This window comes from Carlito syrichta, unplaced genomic scaffold (genome assembly GCF_000164805.1).
Source record: "Carlito syrichta isolate Samal-C Ts95f unplaced genomic scaffold, Tarsius_syrichta-2.0.1 Scaffold301952, whole genome shotgun sequence".
In the NCBI taxonomy this organism is placed as follows: Eukaryota; Metazoa; Chordata; class Mammalia; order Primates; family Tarsiidae; genus Carlito; species Carlito syrichta.
Window position 1 is genome coordinate 514819 of NW_007246048.1, and position 16697 is coordinate 531515.

General features: G+C 36.0%; 1 protein-coding gene across 2 annotated transcripts in view; it reads left to right on the forward strand.

The window, feature by feature from the left end:
• Nucleotides 1–1660: 1660 nt before the first annotated feature.
• POU6F2 (POU class 6 homeobox 2) overlaps nt 1661–16697 on the forward strand; it is a 386904-nt gene continuing 371867 nt past the window's right edge. For both annotated transcript variants that reach the window (XM_008055780.2, XM_008055781.2), the window contains exon 1: nt 1661–1828. In XM_008055780.2, coding sequence (XP_008053971.1) covers nt 1663–1828 — 166 coding nt within the window. In that variant the 5' untranslated portion in view covers nt 1661–1662. The remainder of the gene's footprint in view (nt 1829–16697) is intronic.

A 16697-nucleotide genomic window follows, 5' to 3' on the forward strand; every position in this document is an offset into this window, starting at 1 on the left:
TCACAACCTCTAATGCCCCACTGAAAATTACCTTGTTAAATGACAGTGTTTCAAAGCCATGAATCCTTTCCACCATTCCCTCAGAGGTTTGAAACAGTCAACAGACTGTAAAGAATAAATAATAAAAAAGTATTGATTATTTTGATGACTGTGAGATTCAATTAAGTATTAATTTTGCCCTCCAGTGGACCTATCAAGGTATTCAAAAGGGAGGATTCGGCTCAGCTAAATGCGTGCTGAGTGCTTCAGTCTTAAATAGGGAGAAAATGTGTTTACCTACAGTATTTGAAGAAGAAGTGCATTGATGCACAGAGTCCAATATTTAAGTGCTGTGCAAATTAAGCCCTGGTGACAGTGACATTGTTTTCAGTGGTATGAGTATTGACTAAAGAAGTGCATTTGATGACAGCTTAAACTATTTGTATTGATTAACATTTTCATAGATTATCATGTGTCATATCAAATTCACTTTTCAGGCATGAATACATTAAAAAAAAAAACCCACAGGCATACCGCAACCAATGTAATGATGGGACACTGGCGCATGCCGCCCCACCTGCTCCTGTGCTGGTCACCTGTTTCTTGCTCAGGAACCATTTAGGCATGAACTTGGCAATAAATAGCTCCCAGATCACGCAAAAAGGGCACTTCTTGCTTTTCCTTTCCTCCTGCATCCGATATTTGTGCCAAAACAATAATATGCATCTTAGTTTGCAAATGGAATAAAAGGCTACACTTGGAAAATACTTCTGATCCTAAAATACCCTCTTCTCCTAAATGAGCTGAAGATAAAGCAGATCTAAATAATTGGGGGAATAGGTTTGGCTTTTTCCGGAGGTCATTTTTGTTACCTTTTTCTTTAATGCTCTGGGCGTATGATGCTCTAGGTATCTGAATTATTGAACACAGTTTGTAAGTATTTTTCCCAATTCCTTTAAAAATTTTAAAACCTATTTTTGTATGTTTTGTTGTGTATTATTTGCTTGAAAATGTTCTTTTGATTTGGGGTCAGTTTCGGTTCCCAATCTGGGACCAGTGAAGTCAACTTCTAAGGGTGCTTATTGAATTTACATAAGAAATATCTTTTATTCCATTGAAAGCGTTTTGAGGTCTCTTTTCTCCCTATCTCTTTTCTCTGCTCTTGGGATAGGGTTTAATTGCTTCTCCCCTGGGGAGAAGGCTTCTTAAAATAGCCTGTGGTTCCTCCATAGGGTGCTTCTTCCTTTTTAGTATGTTGCTGAAGTACAAGCCCAGCACTTTCTTTTTTCTTACTGCATTAAAGACAGAACAAGGTGTAAAAACATTCACACAAAAGCACATCCCACAATTAAAGCTGTGTTGGTTAGGTTGCTTTCAAAGAAGTTTTTTTTTTTTTCTTTTCTTTTTTTTTCCTCCGAAGCCTCCTGAATCTCTCACATGCTAGTTGAGCTTTAATAGGGTGGGGAGTAATGGAGAACTCATCGGATCTGTAATAGCTCTTCACTTGACTGCAGCCAGCAATAACAGCGGGAGCAGCCAGAGATAAGAGAGAGAGGAGAGAGGGAGAGTGTGTGTGTGGAGGAGAGAGAGGGAAGAGAGAGGGAGAGGGAGAGAGAGGACACGCACTCTAAAGCTGCCACTTTTTTTCCTCCCCTTCACTCTTTTCGCCCATCCTAGGATCCAATGATAGCTGGACAAGTCAGTAAGCCCTTGCTGTCAGTACGGAGTGAAATGAATGCGGAGTTGAGAGGTGAGGACAAGGCTGCTACTTCAGACAGCGAGCTGAATGAGCCCCTGCTTGCGCCTGTGGAATCAAATGACAGCGAGGACACTCCCAGCAAGCTCTTCGGTAAGTCTGTCTAGGTATTTCATTTCAGTCCTACCATGTTGTCCGGAAGAGCAATCCAGCCCCCCCAGCCCCCTCCTTTTTTTCTGTTGTTCATTCAATTTTCTCGTAAGTGCTAAAAAGGAGCGTCTTGGAGGTGCTGAGCCACCGAAGCAGCTTCCAGCTGGCTGGGAGGATGTCCTCCAAACTTTTACCAACAAGGAACTTATCCACTGCCCATTTTGACTTGTCAAATACTGCTAGAGTCCCCAGGCTGGAAATTGTTTGAAAAAAAGAAAGTGGTGATGATAATCAGGGAATCAGTTCCATTGTGAGAATTGGTTAACATTTATTGAATAAATATCGACTCGGTTTCGGGTTGCTTCACAGCCTTTTGTTAAGGGGAAGGTGAGTAAAGAGTTATTATCTGTCGTCTAAAGACGGGAGAGGAGAACTGAAAAAATATCAATACAAGTCGCTCCCCGCCAGGTAAACAAAGGTGGCTACGGGGATTACTCAAGGAAATAACATTTTGTCACCACAATCAGAAGGAATATTTCTTCTTTTAAAAGGGTGATGAGGAAAGGAAACAGGTTTTTTGCTGTCCTCCCCTACCCCTCTCCCCTGTAGTATTGCACCTATAGCCTCACACTGAAAGTGGAGGCAGCCCAGGACCTTTCAGGAATCTTTGTTTCATAAACAAAACAAGAACAAACAGAGTGCCACTCCAGCAAAGACATCTGTCATTCAAACAGATGACACTCTGTAAGCCAACTCAAGCAACTGTGATCTCTAATCAGAAAGGGGCGCGGGCTGTTGAGGCGTGTGCCTGAGTGATAGATGTTGATAGATGTCTCTGCTGGAGAAGCGCTTTATGGTTCAGAGTGACATTAGGTTTGCAGAACAATTGCTCCTGAAACACTTGCTTTTAATTATCTTCAAGTGTGGGTGGGCGTGTGCATACACACATACATAAGTACATATACTAACCCGATATGTGCGTATCAGGTAGGGAACTGCTGGGTCTCAGGTTAAAAAAAAAAAAAAAAACCAGTCAGGCACCTGAACTTCAAAGAAAAACAGCATCAATTGCACAGCCCACTTTGTTAAGAAAGTCATTATTTCAGTGTAAAATATAGCTTTTATTTATTTTAACCTTTTGCGAGAAAGCTGCCTTGAGAGTTTGGCAACTGTAGGCCAGTTTGTTTCAGCAGAGGAGTGCATCCCTAATTTTAAATCTTTATTTAATAAAAAAATCAGAGGAATCTTGCAGAAAAACGTTGCTTTTCAGATTTTTCCATTGGTAAAATCCAGTTTCAAGAAATTCTGGGATGTTACCCTTTCTTTAAAAAGGTAGCAATTCCACTTATGACATGAATTTTCCAAACCACGCATTGAGGCTTTAGCATTTTCTTGCTAAAGAAGTATTTTGTTTTAGTCTTAAGTTTGTATCCATACAGGAAGAATTACATCCTAAAACACTCATTTCATTTTAGGAGGGTAGTCAGAGAAGTCAGATAAGTTCATAAATTATTACAGGTAGGCAAAAGCCATACTCAAACCCCTCTGATGTTGAGTATACAACGTAAGTACTTTGACTTTTAAAAAGTAATCAATTTTGAGTTCAACATAGCTGCAATTTATATGTTATTTGTTCCCAAACTTTGCATGCATTAAAGAAAAAGTAAATACATTTTTTAGGCTTGAGCTTGGAGCCCAACTAGTTTTCTTTCAAGTAAACTGACAGAGGGGTGAGGTGATTAATTTGGTTTCTCAACATTTATTTAGATTTCCCACTATTGAACATTGCTATAGATCTGTCATACCACCTCGTGCTGATTTGCATGTATAGAGAAAAAAGCTTCAAAAAGATCCAAGAAGGTCAAATAGATTTGAATTAAAAATTCGGTGAAAATGTATTTTAAGTGGAATGTTTGTGGAGTGCCATTTACTAAGGAATCATAGTTTAATTTAAAAATCAGAGTGGATTTTAGAAGGGACCCACCTTCATACGGAAATTCTCAACTTCTGAGTTTGTAAGAGAAAACACGGCAAAATCTACATCCTATAACTTACATTCCTTTTGTATTCATTTAATTGTCTTTGGTCTCTAGCCTGCTTTTCAAACACAATGTGAGTACTTTCCAGGTTCCAATTAGATCCAGAAGAAATCAGTAGATTAACAGTTTTGAAAACTTGAGAAAAAAATTAGAGACAATATGAGAAAAAACAAATAGAGACCACTTCAGAAGAAAAGTACCCCAATGTTCTTGTAAGGTTTCCTTAGCTTTAGGGCCTATTATGTTCTTACTTTTTAATATTAGTAGGACTTAGCTTTAGGAATTCTAGTTTACATAACTGACTAAAACTTTCTGGAATAATTCTGTCCCAGAATTTTTAGCAACTTTGGCAACACAATTTAAGGAACCATTATTTTATTTGACATGCATATGTTCAAGGTTTTGTTGTTTTTTGTTATACATATAGTTTTGATTATATTCGTTACTTGATTTTAAAAAGTTTCATTTTTCCTGAATAGTTGAGAGCATCCATGTTTTTCTCTAAACAATGAATTTCTGACATACTCTCTCTCTCAAACTGTTGTTCCTGTATATTTATATATAGCATATAAAGTATATTCATAGTATATCTAGTATATATATATATACATATATACATATATTCATGTATATATACATATATACATTGTATTATTGAAAAATATGTTTCTCTAATGAAATGGGCAGATTAAGACAAATTATGTGCATCTTGATATATTTAGTTTCATGGAGAGACATTAACCAAAAACAGGAGAAAGAGGAGCTCAGTTTTTTTCATTGTACCTGAAATTTCAGAATAAACGGATTTCTTTGAAGCCTATTCTCCCATCTGTGTCTCATTCAAATTAGCAGTCCAGAGGACAAGTCTGTTTCTCTCACAGTATGGCACCTTCAGCCAAAACTGCAGGAGAAAGGCTAATACGGATGCCCTCTATGGATAAACAAAGGAAATTCCAGGAACCATTGGGCCTTTTATGCCTCTCCTTAAATTGCACCTCTGCACTTAACAGAATCCAAAGGGAAACATACTGTGCAGAATGTTTCAGTGCTCTAAGCAGCTCAGAATACTAGAAGGAGAAACCGGAACCCATATGCCAGCCTAAGTAGAAAGTTCAGAAAAGGGCCCTTGTGTTTTATAAAGTAATTACATCAGAGGTAACGTTTTGCTTAACTTGGAACAGCCAAGGAAACTAAAGTACACTTAGGAGAGATGAATCCACATTTCATTGAGAAACATGTGGTTAGGTAGTTCTCTGTGATATCATTAAGTGGTGCATTATTTATTCTTGTAAATCCTGTAGGATAACTATCTCCTTCTTCAGTTTATGACTGTATTATGCTAAGTTCTGAGCCATGAGAAACAGTATGGAGAAGAACAGGCTTACATGTTGGGGGCGGGGAGCTTATCAGAGGATCCAGCGCTGTGTCTCACGGTGCTTTAGCCTCGTGATCAGATGGGTGATGCCACACAGGGCCAGTCATTTAATATGTGACTAGTGATGTACATATTGGAAACCATTCCCAAAACTGGCCTTTGGCAAACAATCTCCAAGGAAAGAGGTTGCTGTGTTTCTCTAGTGACATTTATAGTACTCATGTCAATGTGGTGCTTCACTTTTAGTTATGCCCATCAAGAATTCAGTGTTCCACATTCAGTCAAGTTGGATGCTAAAATTCAAATGGTAGCATCAACAATTTGGTCAGGAAAATGGCCTCAAAAAGGATAAAAGTAATATATATCCCTGGAAAAAAAATATTTGTACTAAAGTTTTCCCGTGCACTCTCAGTCGAAGAAGTGAGATCTCATAAAACATGCCCTAAATATTTTCTCCTATGTATATTTGAGATTTGAAAGATGATTTCTCCTGGGCAAATTTTTATTGTTTCAAATTAAACTTCATAATTGCTTTCCTTTAAGTCCCAACTACCTTGGGTGACTGTGTCAGTCTCAGTGGCTGGCTTCTCAGCTGTACTACACTGCATGTGCATTGGGCACACAGCTCAGAGCCTTGAACTGGGATGTAACCACAGCACCATTGATAAGCATTGTATCCGAAATAAAAAAAATTCATAGTTGGTTTTCCCTTATGATATTGTGCTTTTCTAGATTAAAGGAAATTGCATGCAACAATACTTGTAAGGGTGGTTATTTTCACTGTCATTTATCTGTGAGCTGTTGGAAGAGTACTGAAAGTTGACTTAGGGATTCCTCCATGCTAGAGAATACACTTTCTATCGTGTTTTTCTTTTTCTTTCTGGGATCTTTCTCACAGAAACATGCATTATAAGATTTTCTTTTTCTAAATTGCCATCCAGTTTGACTTGATTAGAATTTATGGCAGTGGAGTCATTTTCAAAGACAAAAGGATAAAGGATTAAATTGTCTGTCACCCCTTGAGACAGTGGTCTCTGCAGGTCAGCGTGGAGGTCATTGCTAGGCATTATGGGGACTGCACTTCGGGGTGGTGCTGCCTTATACCTGTGACTAAGTGGAGGCCTTCATAAAGGAATCATTACTTTATTTAAACGTTTCTCTCAAGGTTTCAATACCTGGGGTACTTATAATATTATGATTAATGTACTGGAGCCAGTAATTAGTACATAGGGCTTAAGCCCAAGAGGAATTAAGCTGGGAGGTGATGAAGAAAATTCTCTTGAGAAATATATTCATTTAAAATATGTATTGTGCTTCTATATTCTTAAAAAGTTTTTATATTGTATCAATTGGAAATTCATACCCTTTTTCCCTGAAGAAAACATGTTTTGCTGGGGAAATATTAAAACAGCATATTTTTGAAAATCAACTAAATAATTTTAGTAATAGATTTATGCAATACCAGTTATTTAAAAGAAATCAGTGGAAACCTGTATTTGTATAAGTAAATGGGATGCTTGATAAGGTATTGTCAAAAATCAGTTATGATTTAATAGTCAAACAAGCCCTTGTCATGCTGCTATCTGACTACTTGAGGGGAAAAATGTACATTTAGATACATTGCTTACATTTAAGAAAATATAATGCACTGGGGAATTTCTTTAAAAAATCAGTGAGGGGCTGTATACATTTTGACAAATTTAGTTTAGTGGGCCCCCCCCAAGAAAACCATTGTAATGCTGCATTGATAAATAAGTCCACTTTAAATAACAGGTATGTGTAAGCCTTGAAACAAAAACAAATCTTTATAGAAAGCCATCAATGTTCAAACTTTCCACCATGTTCATTCATGGGGCTGTTCATTTCTGTGTCTAAGTGGCACTTCAATGGAGGACAGTGCACAATATAACAGAAGGGTCGTGGGGACTTTCCCAGTGCCTTCCTTTCCTATTTCTTTGCCATGCCCGAGGTGCTCAGGTCAGACCTTGGTTTAAAGAAGAAAGTTCAGTATTACAATATCCAAGGATCTTTACATGGTAACGCATTGGCAAGTAAAATGCTGCTATGGTTTGACTTTTTTATCCTTTCATTTGCTGTTGTATTTTGTTGTTGTTGCTAAATGATCCTATAAACAACTGGAAATAAGACAAGATGATAGAAATGAGATTAATCTCCACACCATCACCCCTTTAAATGATCCTGTTTTAGTCTTTTGAAGGTCTTGGATGCTTCTGACTTAAAGGTTACATGGCATTCTAGTGTTTTTGTAGTTGACACAGCCCAATTTATGTCATAATTAATAAATAGAGGTGCATTCCAGATTCGGGCTTCCAAGGTTCAGCCCTTCAGCAGATTGCCTTCGTCCTTAATTGCCTGATTTCATGGCATAGTTAGCACTATTCTTTGCAAGAATTGACCAAATATATTTTTCTCCCACTTCCAATATGAGATTTAAGTGGACTGTTTCTGGTGGACCTTGTTTGTTATTAGACAGTAAACAGATAATTTGTGAGGGAACTGGCACTTTCTTTGATTGACGACCTTGCTGGTTTATATTTGGGGATTAATAATACATCAGACATCCACACATTAAAAAGAAAGTAGATGTGAAGAGGAAGGATAGAGGGCTCAGCTCTGCTATTGGACTGCTCCTGATTATTCAGGACTTCCCTGGGAGTGCAGAGGCAACCGGAGGAGAAGGCACATTTGCCCAAATATGCAGCTGGCTCCACTTAACATGTTTCTTGATTTCTTATGCTAAAGAAAAAGATAGCAAAGTGTTTATACCAAACTGGCACCCTGTCAGGGGGCAATCTGTATAAAGTTTCCTGCTGTCAGGTTAATAAATTTTTTAAAAATATCCAAAGGCAGAGGTAGCTAGAGAAAGCTCATAGTAATAGTTGCCATTCTCCAGCAGATGGGTTTCTCTTTAATATCCAACCTGGCTCTGGAATTTTCTTGTTTGTTGTCTTCCTGGGTTCTGCACTTAGCTGGTGTTTCTACTCAGCTTTTCTTTTATTCATGTCATTTCAGTCTTGCTTTTTAAATGTTTATTCTTTTAAATTTCAGGTGTCTGTTTCTCTGAGAGAGAAACAAGTGAGCATAATTTATTTTAATTTTTTATATGGTATTTTACAGTTGAACATAGACCTTACCATGCTATGACTCTGAATGAGCTTCTAAATCCAGTAACACTGGACTTTTCTTTGATAATACCCTCAAGTAATATTTATATTAAGAATTCATCCATAAAGGAGTATTTGGGCTTTGGCAATATGGGGGCTTTTGGTGACATCTGATTATTAAATATCTTGACCTGACTCTTAATCTTTTATATGTACACCCTCACCTTCTAATTGCCAAAATCAGATTTGATAAAAATATAGACCAAGGGTAGATATGTATGGAAACATCTCTTACTCTACCTTGTGACACTATTGTGAGCTATTAGAAATGGATTAAACCTTCTAGTGTGAATGCAGAGGTCAGAAAGAATAAAACTGGATTTCTTTTAGTTAAAGAAAGTTTGTCATTCTCAGAGAAATGGAAATTTACTTTGTTTTATAAGTATTCAAAAATAATTTTTAAAAACCACTTAATCAAGATGCATAGTTCCTGATACGTTTTTTAATGATTAGAAGCTACCTTAAAAAAATTTCTAGTATGTTATATGAATGTCTACACTTTATTTGAGAATTTAAAAGAAAGTCCATTGCTCAAACTTCTCTTTCAGTCTTTCCTTTTGAAGTGTTTTTACGATCTTATATGTAGCAAGAATAGAATGTGATTTTTTAATTAAAAAATGGGCTACCTGAACAACAAAACTAATGCAGTCTAAGTCACTATTATTGGGGGATTGCACTGCCATTAAGCTATTTGAAAATATGAGGAAACTGATCAGATTATAATTAGAGAAACTAAATAATATCATTATACATAAACTAAGTGCTTAAGAGGTTTGCTATAGTACTGAGGACCATTTGAAAATAGGTTTCTATAATAAAACTTGCATTCATTAAGATGATTAAAAATATTCTTAGTAAATATCCAAGTTAAAACCTGCTAGTTTAGCCTGAAAATGAGGTAGAATATGAAGGTATTTTTAGGACACTTGTAGTGTATCAATGGTTGCCAACATGAGGCGATTTAACAATTTAATGAATATGTTTATCTTGCCATACTTTTTTTTGGCATTAGCAATTTTCTTAGAGTTCTTCTTTTCCTGTAAAATAATCAGTTTCTCTGAACTTATGTACTTTCCAAATATCTTGTATTACTTTAATATCATCCTATTAATGAGAAAGAAAAACCCCAATGTGACAAGAGCTTGTGAAAGCCAAGAAATCCATATTTACAGACTAATATTGACACACTGTTTGAAAACAACAATGCCTATTTTCTCATTTTCTTATCACTTCCACACTTTAGTTTTGCTTCCCCATATTTTTTTCTTTCTCTGGCACTATGAATGCACAGTGAAAAAAATGTAATGTTATCTTCAGAAAACATTTGTGTGTGTCTATGGTCTACTTTTCTCCATAATTTATCCTGTATTCATAACAATACTTCAAATGGTCTTGCTAAATTTGTAGTATATATGTATGCATGTTCTCCATCACAAATTTATAAAATATCATTTATAGTAATAAGCTTTCTTTTAATTCATGCTATTCTTCCATCATTTAGATGTATTTCTCTTGTAATTCTGTATATTAAAAAATAGTTTCCTGATAAATGTATCAAAAGTAATAGTTAACCAATAAAGGACAACCAATTATATTATAGTATTGCTTTATGTATATTTGGGCTAGAATCCAAGTCCCAGTGTCTTCTTTGATGCTGCTATTCACCAAGTAAAGAAAACAACAGCATTCCTCAGAACTTGTGCAGTTTAATTTAGTAAAGAATAATGTGGCAGTTTCTACACAGTTGGACTCTTAGAAAATATATGTATTCTTAAAGCATACAAAACGTACCCAAGCTAGGAAAGACTCTTGGGGTCTAAATATTGGGAACCTACATATTAGTCTATTTTAGGGATATGCATGTATTTTAAAATAAATATTTATCATTTTCTTTTTCTAAGTTAAAGGCATTTGTTCAATAGTTGGCAATCACAATTATATTAAACATTCCTGTAAGAATTCTATGAGACTAAATGTAATGTACATTTACAGGTGTGTGTGGGTGTGTGTGTGTGTGTGTGAGAGAGAGAGAGAGAGAGAGAGAGTTACAGTATAAAGTTAGAGTGGGAGATAGGTACACACTAAAGAAATCATATTTTAAATATTTATTATTAAAATAGTGTGGCATAATTAATCTTCTCTTGCAGTTCTTGTTGGCCACATATGGGGCAATTTGTCTTTTAATACCAATATGGCAAGATTTATTTTTACAAATTAATGGTCTGGAGTGAATCATCACTGTCGAAGTAGAAGAGAGACTGAGGGGTTAATATGCAAACATTTGAAGCTGTTTAAAAAGCATGAAAAATTCTTATTACAGAGTGACTTTTTTTGCCAAAATCAACCGAGGGTAGAGAAGAATAAAAATTCAAATGGAAAAATATTTCCCCATATTTAAAAATGTATAGATGCGGAAGGGGTGTGTGTGTGGAGTCGGGGGTGGGGGGTGTGAACTGCACTTTATCAAAACTGGCACTTTTTTTTCAATATATCTACTTAATTTACCAAAATATTGCAAAATAAAAATGTGTCAAAAAAGAAAAATCCAATCTGCAAAAGGAAAAGCATGAAAGAAATATTGCATAAAGCTAACATATCAAGGGATTTATTTAATTAAATCTATCTACTGTACTGTAATCCATGAATGAGTACGTGTCCAGAACAGGGATCACCTTGATAATATGGGAAAACTTTCACAAACTTTTGGGAGGAAATATACATCATTGTTTTAGGTGTTAACTGGTTTATTTTATTCTGATTCTTAAGATTAAGGCAGGTTTTGATCTTAAGTCTTGCCAAAGAAATTGTTCAAATTTTCAAGTAGACCGGTCTATTTCTTTGCTCCAGTTTGGAATCTTTACTTCCCCTGTGATATTCTGTATTCCTAGTAATTTCCTGACAAACCAATAAGAATCTGAAGTTCATCAAAAAAGTGTTTAAAATTATGCATCACGCTCTAAAAGGGATTAATGTCTACAGCTGCCTGCTTACAAAAAAAAAAGAGCTGGTCATACTGGAGATTGCTGATGGCACTGAGTTGGTTGCAGTAGCCTAGAATGGTAGCTACACGTCTTGTCATCTGTAGTGTATCAATATGTTTTTATAATGATACAATAACCTGAACCCTGTAACGGTTTATGGTCCTTTTGAGAATTCTTATGGATTCTTAGAGTGACGGAGGTCTAAGAAAAGATCTTGAAAGCTTTCACAAAATCTAACTGGGTGACAGAAAACTAGCAGGACTGTGATTTAGCTGCTAAGAAATCCTATTGACCAGAAGCATCATTAAACTTTTAAGTTAAAGCAAAAACTGCAAAATAATGGTAGATACGAAGGTTTAGGGGTGTTCAAAGTGACTGTGGAAATTTAAAAAGTGCTGAAGTTTCTGAGATAAGTGGTAAAATACAGCAAGCCCACTGTTGATCTTGATCTTCTACTTAGAAATAGGAATTTGTTTATATACTGTTCTGAATATTGCAATGTGCATTGGAAATCTGTATTAGTGCATTTCCTTCATGGAATCTGTCAGAACTGATTGTTGCTCTTTCATTTTCCCTGGCTATTTTTAGTCAATGATAAATAAAGAACTTGGATTTTGAATCTAGCACCAGTGAGATTAAAAAAAAGAGAGAGAGAGAGAAACAGCAGGAAATAACCATGATGAGTAACTTCACATCAGTATATGCACGGAGATCTCAGTCCTCTTAACATTTGTAATACTGTTAATTTCTACGGGCTTTTTAAAATACTTCCACATGAGCTCTCAAAACCCATAAAAGTGTGGCATGTAAAGTAAATTGTTTGTCACTTGCTGATGACCTGCCATATTTATTGTCAGGAGAAATGGACATTAGTTGGAAAAGCAGTTGTTAAAGGCCAAACAATTTTTAAAGATGGCAAAGATGCGCGAGGGTTTTCCTTTTTCTAACAATGAGCCACCCCTTCAGACATCAAAAGACAAGATAATAAGACACTTCAAGCACAATTCAAGATTATATTCAACATCTAAAGGCTCATCTCTTGTCAGTTTGCATTTACTCTCCCAGGGATGTGATGCTTCTATCATCTTTCTGTCAAGAGGAGTCTGGCAGAAGAAGCGAGGGCTCTTATTTCACACACTTAGGGTTTTTTATCAAATAGCCCACACTCATTCTGATGCAGCCAAAATGGGGGGATAATTTGAAGAAGGTCATGTACAAGTACAAAAATCTCATATTGATTTGTGTGATTAGAAGGCATTAAAATTGCACGTTTATGTTAGTTGCTAAGATGTTTTGTCAGTTTATTTGGTAATACACTTTTGCAACCTAGAAAAAAAAATGACTTAAAATTTAAAAATAGATGGCTGAAAGCCAAAATTGTTTGTTTTAATGTGGCCATGTTTGAGCATTTAACAAGTGAACATAAAAATAATTTAATGTTTTTAGTTTAACAATATTTGAAATTAACTTGCAAAATGAAATACTTCATGCAATATAAAAGCAAAACAGCACAGCAGTGCTATCAGGTGAAATATATATGTGAAATTATTTTTTGAATACTTTAAAAATTGATTTTATATATTTAATATATGGATAAGAGGTGATGACATTTTCAATATAAATTTAATTATAAGGCTGTTTTACAATGGTTATCAAGTTTTTAACATTTTGCACCCTTTAATATTACAGTGTCATTGTATTCGTCATTTTATGACATTCTTAGTATATATATGCCCTTTTCCAGAGAATGAGCTAAAGAATACATAAAGGAATTTGTATTTTTTTATTATTATTATTCCCTGTCAAAATTCATCACATTTCTCCCTTTTGCTCTCTGACAGTCACAAAGCCACACAAAGAAATGTTTTTTAATTTTGTTGGGTCTATGATTTTGGAAGTTAGAAGAACAATCTTTTCCTCTCAAAATAAAACAATTGATGAAAATAAAACCATGATATTCTGGGATCATTTCTATATTGAATCTTTAAAATTACTTTTCCTGGGAATTTTCATCAACTCTCTGTGTCTCCACTTCTTATATTTCTCTTCTTTGTTGTGAAGTGTTTTGAAACTGGCTTTCTTACTTTTGTGTATCAAAACAAAGGTGGTGTAAATATGTGCAGTACGGTGACAATGTGTAATAGAAGTGAAAACCCATGATTTGTTCTATTTATTGCATGGGTCTATTCTATCCTATACAGTTGATACATTCAACATGCAACAGTGCATCAATCCCTTCAAAAAATATTTGTTGAGTACCTGCTCTGTGGCAAGTGCTGTGCTGTGTTCTGAGGACTCAATGGAGAATATACCAGACAGTATTGATCACTTAGCTCACCCATGGATGCTGAAGATGCAAAAGTAAACAAGACATGGTCTCTCCAACTGAAAGAACCCAGGATCAGCATTATATATATATATATATATATATATATATATTTTACTTCATCATTTCTGGTACCTTTTCAGGAAAGCTCAAATCTTCAAAATTATGCCTTCCAGAACTTGTTCATTGGTTAGAAGCCTCAACATTTGAGAAAAGACTATTATCCCCAAAAAGTGAGTAAGTAAGAAGAAGGGATTATTGAGTGATTGGTGACAAATGGCATTCAAGATGTTTTCATTATAGAGTTTGGCACCTATGCTGTGAAGCATAAATGCTGTTCTTTAGTAATTGTTTCTTGATATCTAAAGGAAGAATGAAGTACATTTGTTTTTTCCTCCCTGTCTTTTCTGCCTCCATTCTTCTTCTAGAATTTTATTTTATTTTTTTGTCTCATAATGCAGTGCTTCAAGATTCTAGAGTTAGGCTATTTGGATTTGAGTCTGTCTCTGCCACGTGTTAGCTAGCTGGGCAAGTCACAAGACATGTTGAAGTTCAGCACCCCCATCTCTGGATGGAAGTTTTATGGTATGTTATAGAGCAATCTTGAGGTTGAAATGAGGTGACACATGTAGAACCCTACAGAGTACCTAGAATGTAACCAGTGCTCAATGAATACCAGCCATCCCATACTTCATTGAGTTGAAAATGAACTTGCCGTTTTTAGAAAGAATCTGATTAATTTTTAGCAGCAGCTACCAGAAAAAAACAAAACAAACAAAAAATTCCGAGATCTTCAGATTTAGCCATGCTTCTCCATGTGGAGACATCGGCCTCCAGGACTCTCTTGGCTAAAGAAAAGTTCTGGAAATATTTTCCTCTTGATGACATCTTGCCCATCTTCGGGTACATTAGTCAACGCTTTCTCTCAAAGTCCATCCAGGAAAGGATTCAAACTTACGACTGGATCTCAAGTAGGTTTTAGCGGGGACAATAATTCACTCTCTTTATCTTGGAAAGTATGTGGGTGAGGTGGTGGGCGAGGACAGAATGGGGCAGTTACACATCTCACTCTTTTCTAAATGTACAATATTGGAGTGTGTAATTATTTCAAATAATAGATACTTAAAAAATAATTTTGGCCTTAAAATGTGATATGAAACCAGATGTCTGTGGGCGGCAGCAAACGCCTCTCTAACTCATGGTTTGATCAGATACCCTGGTGGCAGCCTGCATTTGGACCGAGTTCCTCCGAGGTGTTAGCTGTCGCTCCAAGGGCATTTGTCAGCTCCCAAGCCAAGCACTTGTTTCTCTCTGCCTTGACCACCTTGTTGCCCAAATTAGCAACATAGCATTTGCTTCTAGTTTAATGCTCAGATATTTTTCACAGGATGCTTTTGTGACCGTATCATGGTGAACTATAGAAAATTTCAGTGAGAAAGAGAAACATCTCATTGAAGTTATGTAAGGATTTGAGAAGAATGGTGCTGCAGAAGGAACATCGCCTGGATTCAAATCACCACCTTTGACCTAGACAGAGGGATATAAGCTCTTAAGCCTCCGCTTCCTCTTCTGAAGCATGAAATTAAAATACCAATCGAATCGGGTGTTGAAGATGTAAAGGAAAGCAGTAAGGTGCCGGTACATGGGGGTGTCTTAAAAAAAATGAGTTCCTTCCCCCCACTTTTTATCCCAACCTTTCTAAAGTCTAGGAAGTAACCATTCCTTTGATGGGGGAGCCTCTGGAGAGTATGGATCAGATAATAATTTTCGGCAGAAGTTGAATGATAAGATCTACTTTCCAAATCTAGCTTTTTCCATAAACGCCGAAACTCAAGCTAGCTGTAGAGAGAATAGTCTCAGTTCCACAAGTAACAAGGATTGAATTGGTTGTGGGCCTTCTGTCCCAGTGGGGAGATACCCCTAAAGTGAAGAAGTACTCTCAAAGGGTTAACTACATGTTAGGTATTGGAATATGACTACAACTAGAAATCCTGGAATCCTCACTCCTTAGAAAATTTTTATAGACAATACTTAATTGGAATTTTCTAATTTGCAAGAATGAACCCTCCATTTTTAAAAAGAGGAAATCAATAGTAAGATGGCAACCTCAAAAAAATCTATTAGTGTAACACTTCCAAGAATTGAAAATGCCGTGAATATTTAAATTGCCTAAATTGACATATGAAGCTATATTTGGGAGAAAATGTGTTATGCTTTTTATTGGGGATATGTAGAGATTTTGATTGAGATTACTAAATCCTACTTTCTTTTATATAAATCAGGATTACATACAGTCAGGCTTACCAAAGGAACATCTTTCTGTTGTTGTTGTTGTTACCATAGCAACCCCACACATTATTAATTACATATTCATGTCCCACACACATTTCTCAGAAATTATTGACACTTCTAAACCACTTACTTAGTGTGTGTCAATCAATGTTGATACATATATTGTGGTACTGAAAAATTTAAAATCATGCTTTCAGATTGAATTAATGTACATGTTTGTGTTAATATTAAGTAGAAGAGACAAACTCTCCTTTAAGCCAGTGGCAATGACCATCCCCTTCATATAATGTGACAGTTTTTACTGTCTTCACTGAATTTATGGGCTGTATCACGCCTTAGATGTCCCAGATGTTATTGCTATTCCCTCTGTGGTTTTGTCATTGGTTAGCCAAACTTAGATCTGTCTCTACTTGGCTGCACCACTGGGCAGTGTCAGCGTTGGAAGGATAATGTTGGGAAAATGAATACAAGGTTGGGCTATATTGTACAGAGGAAAGAAAACTCTCATCTTCATACTGTGGCATGGATTAGATCCAGAGTTTTCTGAGTCTCTCACCCAGAACTGATGTGCCATTTCCACACCATTCCCTTCCAGCCACTATTGAATGTGCATTCTGCAGCTGAATCTTCCAATTTTTCACATTTTTACACAAGTTAAGTGCATTCTTAATCAG